The sequence below is a fragment of the Hydra viridissima genome, unplaced genomic scaffold (genome assembly GCF_058129835.1).
Source record: "Hydra viridissima isolate aposymbiotic clone 2 unplaced genomic scaffold, HvirCarnegie_v1 scaffold_1, whole genome shotgun sequence".
NCBI lineage: Eukaryota > Metazoa > Cnidaria > Hydrozoa > Anthoathecata > Hydridae > Hydra > Hydra viridissima.
In genome coordinates, this window is record NW_028324300.1 from 22,192,771 (window position 1) to 22,202,386 (window position 9,616).

At 28.8% G+C, this 9,616-nt stretch overlaps 1 protein-coding gene across 1 annotated transcript; it reads right to left on the reverse strand.

Moving 5' to 3' along the window:
• Positions 1–287: 287 nt before the first annotated feature.
• Positions 288–5,828, reverse strand: LOC149893924 (uncharacterized). Its single transcript, XM_090076559.1, has 10 exons — positions 5,681–5,828; positions 4,996–5,118; positions 4,480–4,527; positions 4,220–4,316; positions 3,864–4,088; positions 3,459–3,597; positions 2,998–3,111; positions 2,876–2,902; positions 2,688–2,761; positions 288–2,558 (listed from the first exon to the last, which is right to left on the reverse strand). The coding sequence occupies exons 1-10, from the start codon at positions 5,826–5,828 to the stop codon at positions 2,384–2,386; spliced, it is 1,170 nt and encodes a 389-aa protein (XP_089932685.1). The 3' UTR covers positions 288–2,383.
• Between the last annotated feature and the right edge of the window lie 3,788 nt (positions 5,829–9,616).

Here is a 9,616-nt window from a genome sequence, read left to right on the forward strand (position 1 = left end):
TAAGTATTTTAACACCTTTTTTTTCATTTCATCATTATTATTTTAGAAGATGCATATTTTAAATTTCATAATCTTTTTCAAAAAAACAGATTTAAACTAGAATCAATTAACTAATTAGCTTTTTTAGCAAGTCATCCCTATTCCAACAATCTCACGAATAGCCATTTTACGCTCTTCTCAGCATGAGGCCCCCTGATTTGTTCATTGTTTTCGAAAGATCTACGCTATTCCCCCTGCGAGTAATCAGACGTCAACTTAAAGTTTAATGCAAGTTTCAAAAAGGATTGCGCTCTTTTTTATCGAAAACATAGTTAGTTTCTTTTTTTGTTTAAAATATATCACACTTCTAAAAGAACCTTGAACAACACTTTACGTTAAAGACCAGTTCCTAAACGTATCTGATCATCTTAACTTTATAGTGGTGCATGGTGGTGAAATCCTGTGAATTTATGAGCTGCCTTTGAAACTAAGTTTATTTGTAAATCATATTTTTTAGAAAAAAGCTATTCTTCATTTTTTTCTGGGTTTTCTTCTTCTTGTGGAATATAAAAGTAACAATGGTATTTGTAGTTTTGCATTTACTTTACTTAATCCATGCGACCGTCACAAATAAACCCCCTATTATTTACTTTGTAGATGAGAGTGGTTGAAATAGTTTGAATAGACAACTCAAACATTTTTTGTTTTACATAATCATGAAGTATATGTATTAGTTTCAATATTGTAATATAACTTAATGATACAGGTTCTTTTTTTAGGTGTTTATGGTGTCACTGATGTTGTTGCAATTAACAAAGAACCAGATGATCCTAATGAAGGTACAAATAATTCTGCTGAGTATGCCACCAATGAACAATTTATTCCAACAAATGAATGGAAAGTAATAAAACAGGACAAGTCATTCCTGCAGGATTACATGTGCGTATGAATTTTGAAACAGGAATAAAAAGATTTATTTTACAAAATCTGAATTAAAAGAAAAGTTACATAATTTCCGTGATAAAATTGGTACCAAAGATATTGTTAATAATATCATGTGGTCGGAAGAAGCAAAAGATGCATTAAATTCTGTTGAAAAAGGTATTGCTGAAATTTGAAACTGAAACTCATTACATAGTATTAATTTAAACTTAAAAATCTTTTCTTTAATAATATTCAAGGTAAAGTAAACCCTTCACGTGTTGACAACCTATTAAACAAACTACGTCAAGATGAAGTTAGATTTTATCAGTTTTTCAAGATGGACTTTTGTAAATTTGGGAACTTTTTACGTCTAAACAAAGCGAATGATAAAATAAAGCCATAAGTGTAATTTTTGATTTAATGTGATTTAGAATACTTTTTTTAAATTCATTTCAGATAAAGCACTCCTTTTTTAAAAATTCTTTATAGTTGTCTTAAAAGTGCTGCCAGATATAACCAATATAGATTATCACTTTTACATAGTTTGTTGTTATGAAAAGTAGCTAACAACTCAATTATTATCATTGTTATTCTAAGATTTCCCCGGGAGAAAGAACGCGGGAAAGTAGGAAAAAAAAGGTTTATGACAAGTATAAACTTTAGAAAGCAAGCTAGTAAGAAAATTAAGCTAACGTCGTATTCATTCTTAGATGAGAAGACTATTTGCAGTTGCTTGTAACATCTATGCTGGGTATAACGGGAGGTAAGTAAAAAAAAATTTTTTTTAAATTTATAAGCACCTTAATTCATCTGATTTTACTTCAATTCTACATTTCTACTTTTTCCGTTTCTAATTAGAAATGCCGTTCTTTACTAAAGTAAAATTTAACTCCAATAAATACCAAATACATTTTCTAATCGATGCTCACGACGCGAAACATGTTTATGAAACACTGTGACATGATGCATTGTGGGATACTGTCGTGCTTTGGATCATTTGACCATCTATTCAAATCATTTAGTTACTCAAATATTGCAGTATTATTCAAAGCGAAAATATGTTTTCGTAACAACCACAGGTGTATTATGCTTATCACTTTGAGCTCTTTTTTTGTTTAGGTTTTCAGGAATACAAACTCCAATAAAAAAAACAAGCACTGACATAACTGTCATCAGTAAAAATGCAAAATATTGGTTGATAGGAAACACTGCTGTAGCTCTCCTTCTTTGTGCGCTTTTAACATTTTTCATAGACCACGTGAAAGCATTTCCAAAAACAACAGCGCCGATGGAGCTGAAACAACTCATTTTATTAAACAATTAGCTCCCACCCTTGGATCAAAATTATGAAAAGTATTTTTTTGAGGCCTTATTTAATTGTTGCCAATGTCTTAAGAAGATTGGATAGAAAACTTTCTAAAATGATTATGCAAGTTTTAAAATTTTCCATAATCATTTCAGAAAATGTTAATGCAATATACTACAAAAAAAAAAGCCTTCCAACTGACGCTGTAGATATAGCCAATCCGTTTGCTAATCCAAGCATATCAGATTCAACGGAGTTATTTATAAGGATGTTGATCGCTAAAAATCCAGCACTAACTGTTATCCTGATAAGGGATTGGTTAACCCATGCTGCCAACCATAATCTAGATCTGGATTTGTTAATTTATACTTTTATATTTTTTAATTCAAAGCAAATTTGCATTTTTTTTTTGAAACTTAAGCGTATTAAGCTAATAATAGTAACATGAAAAACACTGAGTTTAATCAAAAACTTGTACCTAATTTTTATCAAGCTAACTGTTGGGACTCGTAGAACAAGAGCACCAAAAAACATGGAAGATACGCAAACAACCTTAAAACAAAAGTAAATAAGAAGTATATCATATTCCCATAATACTCAAGACTAAAGCATTCACTCGATAAAATAACTCAAAATTGATGTAATTTCTAAACAACGTTGTCTCACCTTTTTTGAACCAAACCTGTTAACTAGCTATAAAAAAAGTAGAAAAAATTTTGTGGAAAAATGTTTGCCACGTTCAATTTTGCTTTCTAACTAATTAAAATTATTGCTTCAGTTGAACCGACCTTGTTGAAGAGAATGCTCTGAACTATAAGAAGTACAACTGATATTATTAAGTAAAGCAACCCAATATCAGATGTTGTCATTCCAAGGCCTTCTAAGAAGATAATAAAAGGACACTTTGTAAAATAAAACAATTTGCTTTGTTGAATGTAAAAAAAAAAAATTTTTAAGAGAGTATTCCTTTTACTATATTCCAACTGAATATAGTAAAAGGAATACTCCTAAAATTACTCCTTAAAATCAGATTTAATATTTGAATTATATATAGTCCTTATAATGGACTTGTCCATGATAAAATACCTATAAAAAAAAAAAATAAATAATAAAAATACAGTTGTAATCTTTGATTTTCTTAAATGCACAAGCGTTATTTTTTCCCCTCAATCTTCATGTATATCACGTCACCATAATATATTTAGGTATTATTTATCAGTCAAACAGCAAGATGATGCACTGAATGTTAAAATTGCGACAACAAATATATATTGTTTGATATATTGTTAGATTTTATAGCTGCAAACACCGGAAACAACTCGTTGTGACCCATAGCTACCATTGAATGTAAACCGTAAATCAAATTCGTTTGCTGAAAATCTTTGTTCCTAAAAAATGAAACATTTTATTACGAACTTTTTTATACCGTTTTCAATTTTTTGTTAATTTTTTTTTTTTTTCGGTTTCTATAAATGTGAAGCAAGACTCTGATGCAATAATTCTACTAATGGTTCATCGAGTCTAAAGAGTCTCATTTCACAGTCTTGTTTAACACCTTACGTTGTCTTGCTTCAGGTTCGACAAAGATTGTTGAAATGAAAAAATACGAAGTCAAAATAAATATAACACAATAAATATGCAACAATAGTCTTGCCCAAGAAGTTTTCCGAATTTTGAGTTTTTGATTTGGAGAAAATGTTTTAAGAATCCTGATTGGTTGATAGAATGCTTTGAACCAATCAACCTGCTTCTTTCTGTCTTATTTTCCCGGGTTGAAACAGCGAAGATAGAATAGTTTAAATATATATCGGAATCAATTATTGAGCTTTGTAAAATATCATGATCATCGTGAACTATGACATCTCGTTCTTTAGAACTTCTATGAAAAAAACTTTAGAAAAATACCAGTTTTTAAAAATTAAAAATTTTAAATTCATTCATCAAAATAAGTCAAAAACACATTAATATCAGTGTAACTTTCTTTTTTTCATTAGGCAAATAATCATTTACGATTTTCTCTTTGGTAGAAGACAAACTGTGACTAATAGTGAAGCTATTGCACAAATGAAGTTTGGTAGAAAAATTTTGAAAACGTCAAAGAACGTTCCTGCAAAATATACAAAATGTGTTCTATGTAACATCTTAACTATCTTCAAAAAATAGCAAATTAATATATTTATTTGCTCGATGAAGGCTACGCTTAAAATGATAACACAATTTAATCAAAGCTATAAATGCATTGATTTCTAAAAATAGCTTTATCTTATTACCTTTGGTGAAAAACTTTGGATATTTAGCAACTGGAAACACAAGGTAGCCTAAAAAACATTAAAACCTTTAAAATAAAATTTATCAGGACTTTAAAATTCACCAACCAAAATAACGATAAGTCAGCTGACATGTTTTACAAAAAAAAAAAGAGTTTTTATTTTTTATTGTTTTTACGCAAATAATAAATCCATTAAGGATTTTTACTTACTTAACAAAATTGATAAAAAAAAAAGGATGTATAAGCTGTAATAAATATGTTTTTGGGGTTCGTTTTGTTTAAAGAAAAACAATTAGAATAAATTAATTACTTGCTCAGTCAAGCTTTCAAAAGAGAAATTTAGGTGCCTCATACATGGATTAACAAGAAAAGATGTGTCTCACAACAAAGTAGCAATCTTATGTTTTTTAAAAGATGTTAAATAAAATAGGTCATGTAATTAAAATTCATGTAACTAAAGTTCGTGAAAATAATATGAGTTTATTTAACAAATGGTAAAGTTTATAAAAAATCTAACCTGCGATGGTTGGTCCTATTATAAACCCAATATTAGAAGCTGAGAATATGATACTGAATCCAGTTGCAATGTTTGTATCATCAGCAACTTCGGATACTATTGCTTTAGCAATTATTATCAATCCTACAATATATATATATATATATATATATATATATATATATATATATATATATATATATACACACGTTAAAATCCTCTCTTAAACGTGTAAAGTTCTTTTATGACACACATATAAAGTTCCTATCTATGAAGAGAGGATTTTAACGTGTATATTTATATATATATATACGTTAAAATCCTCTCTTCATAGATAGGAACTTTATGTGTGTCATAAAAGAACTTTACACGTTTAACTAACCTCTACATAGATATAAATATGTATCAATATGTATGATAACACTTAAAGTAAATTTTCAATGACTTATAGTAGGATTCATTCAAATGATTCTTGTAGAAGTAATTTTTTGTTTACTATAAAATTGAGTTTTTTCTACACAAACGCTATAATAATTTTTCTTCATAATAATCCTCAAAAATAATAAGTTTGCATTTGATCCAAAAAAAAAAAAAAATGACTCCACAGAGTATTTTTAGAACAACAACAACAAAAAAATATACCTCAAGTAAAACAAATGCATTTAAAACCTTTGTAAAAAAATCTTTAGAAAAAAAAGGAACGAACCCATACACAGTCCTTGTAGAGATCTTGCAATGACAGCCCAGACATAGTTAATGCTAAACCCAAACATTAGGGTAAAGATTGCAAGACCAGTTCCAGAAAAAAGACGAGATAGTTTTGTTCCAAATTTGTCACAGATAAACCCACACATTATACTGAACCATAAAAATAGTAACTGTTGTTATTTAAAAAAGATAATAACTTCAAAAATTAATCTTACCTGCTAAATATTCTCGTCAGAAACATTGCTGATGCCACAAAACCTGCTTTTTTCGCTAAAAATATCAAGCATTGCTATATTATTTGATTTATTTCATACAGCGATCATTTATTTAATAGGCTATATTATTCATGGCCGTTCAAACGGGAGCAACCTGCTATCTTTAGACCTCCTTTCTTACCTCTTCTCCCAATTGCATAGAGATTTTTTGTCTAATCAAGTTATTAAAATGCTGTAAAATTAGTATAACTTTACAAAATGTAAGTCTCTGACTTACATATTTGTCTAACTCACTTGTATCCATGATACCAATTTTATATGTATCTTATCGCTGCATATCGTTTTTGGTGTATCGCTGCGTTTTGTTTCAAGGAATATGGTAGGTTATAGATGCTATACTGGTTATATACTACACTGGTTTCACTTATTCTTTTTTTTTTTTTTTATCAAAAAGTTGCATAAAAGGATTGTAAAAGATTGAATACAATTTGATTGCTATCTAGATTATCATCAATTTATCGGTTTAAAGTTCGTTTTTTATATACTAATACTCATTTCTATTTATAAACAGCTTCTCGGTTTTTTGATTTATATATGGGAGCAATGATTGCCATAGGTATCAAATAAATGTATTTCTAGTAGTTTAGTTTTTATTTTCTACAATATTACCCATCACTAGTTAAAATAAATGTGACCTATTTTAAAATTGGTTTCAACAGCCCTGTTGATCGTAAAACACGCGTCTATTTGATTTTTCCTTTGAATACCGGATCAAACACGTATTATTTTTATAAGAGTCTTAAACATTAAATATTCATAAAAATATAAATTTACCTTCACAAGTTCTGGTAAATAAGGAAAAACGTTCGTTGTAATCATACCGTTGCAAAGCTAAAGAAAATTTAAAATTATGAACATTAAAATTATGGGTCTTTTAAAGTAATTAATCTAACAGTTCATTTACGTAAAGTTATTATATTTTAGTTAAAATGTTACATATAGCTGCATGTAAGTTCTATATTAAAGTAGCCATATATGAAGACGATTGCATTTAAAATATTTTAATTTTGAGGAACTTTTATCACAAAAATGCGCATTAAAAAGACAACGAAAACAACTTTTTTTTTTCGCATAAAATCTTTTTTCTAGCCGTAATGTTTGTTACTATTTTGCACTGATGCGATTTGTGATTATTTTCGCAAAATAAACAGAAAAGTGAAAAAAATCATTTGCCTTATAATTAGAAACCTTCTTATTGTATCTATGACTTGATTGCTCACTTGAATGAAACGTGCTGGCAGTAAAAGGTAACATATGGGAGTAAAAAGAATTTGTGCTTTCACGTGCTCTTAATTCAGATTTTAATATATTGAACACATTTATTTCCCAGGTTCCTTCATCATTAAGTTTAAGACTAATAATTAAATTCAGTTCCTCGGGAAGCTTTTCACATATAATAGAAATAAGTGAAGATCCACGCGTTGAAGAATCATTACCAATTTTTTTCTAAACTACGAATCTGAACTTCAACATGGTCTATAAGGTTTCGCAAAGAATTGACATTTTTAATATTGCTTATTCGTTCAAGATTTAAAAGTTTTTTCATAAAAAAAAAAAAAGGTAAACTGTTTGTTTGAAAATCGCTGTTTTAAAATGTCTAAGCTCTAATATAATTGTCATTTGAAAGCGACAGACCATTAATTGCAGAATAAGCTTGTCCGTGAACCGAATTCCTTAGTTACGTCATTTCTTGAATGTTACTTAACTCATCATTTTTATTAATTGCACACTCAAAGTTCTCCCAAAAGGATTGCCAATTTTCCTAATTTCTACCAAATGCTTCTAATTTCAAAGTCGGTAATTTGATTGTTATGTTATTTTTTAAGCGTTACTGTAGAACTCGCCTCGTCGCTAGATATAAAGCAAAATTTACTTAAAAAATTATTTATCTGAGATTTTTTGAGTTTAAAACTTAATGTAAATTCGACTGCTAAATTATCATTAGTTTGCAGTTGATCTACATCTTCGATCAACACTGAAATTTCATTATCTAGAATTTTGATTCTCTCGAATTTATCATTTGCAATATCTTTCAAATTAATAAGTTCTGATAAATTATCCTTTTGATTTACATCTTCCATTAAATCATTCGCCTGATCGAATATTTTTTTAAATAGAATTAACATTCATAGTACTTTTCTTTTAGTTGTAAGGACAGACATTTCGCAAATCTGATTTCAAATTTATACGGGATTTTCGAACTCAAAGTATTTTTCTAACGAACGGCAATTAATTTTCGAATGTTTTGTTGAATTTTAAACGCTTTAAACGTTTCTATTAAACTTTTGTTGCTTGTGAAGTTTGTTTACAAAAAACTTATCAGTTATTGACGAGCGCAATGCAACAAAATAAAATACAAAAATGTTAGTAATTAACTTTAGCGATTAAATTTATACTTAAGAAGTTTAGCCAAAGAGTATCCCTTATGTTGTCAAATTATACCTTAGTATTTCTCAACTTAACTCTACTTAACATACGATCTCTTGACTTATTTATTTTAGCCTTATATAACTTATTATTATACACATAACTTATTTTAATTCAACATAAAACCTTAATATATATATCTCAAATAGTAAAATCACTTAGCAGGTATCCTGCTCTTTGATATGAACGAACTCTTCACAAAGAATGTTTCACTATCTTTAAATATCTTCTTAATCTATAACCTAATAAGGAATTTTTTTAATATTTCCTTGGGCTTCATAAAGAATTGCGTTTACTTACTTCAATTCTATGTTAAATACTAAGGCAAGATTCTTTATGTATGTTTCTTAGGATAACCGCTTAAAAAAGACTTGAGACGCACCAAGTGTATCGAAGAGAGAGAGAGAGAGAGAGAGAGAGAGAGAGAGAGAGAGAGAGAGAGAGAGAGAGAGAGAGAGAGAGAGAGAGAGAGAGAGAGAGAGAGTCTGTGCATGCCGTCAAACTTTATATAATAAAATTTCGCGGTCGTGTGCAAAGAAGTAAAACTAGCTGGTGCGTTAGTGAACAAAAGCAACACTTCCCATGTGCAACAATTCATCAGTGCACTCATAATAGTTTGAAAGCGCTGTGTTGAACATTCCTAATGTGAGATGGGTAAGTGAGTATCCATCTGATACAAGTTCTTCATATAGTTTTTGGCAAGTAATTATATGTTTCTCGTTGTAAAAACTCTTTAGCTACACTTGTTTAAAATATTTCAATCTCAATATTTAAAAAATAACTTTTTAAAAGCTTCACAGCAACATAAATAGTGGAATCTTCTCTGTTGTTTCTCGCTTATTTTGTCTTTGCAACAACCCTTGCGCTAATTTTTGCAATAAAAATAGTACTGAATGCTCTTTTGACAATTTTCTTACCTAAAGCAAACTTCTCATTCGTCTACTGGTTTTTCATTAAGTGGGCCATTAATTGTGATAACATTGATTCATATAATCAGAAATAATAATTCAATAATTTTCTACACAAAAATTTTTTTATTTTTAGTTTCAGGATAAAACTGAGCACTAAATTGAAATATTTGAATGCAGGTTTTTGAAGTATCGTGGTCGAGGAATAGGCAGTCCGAATCGCATTTTGCTTTCTTGAAACAAGAGCCGAACTGAGAATGTTTTTGCACAATAAAAAAATACCAATACTATTATTTTTACATTAATATCTAACTGACATTAATA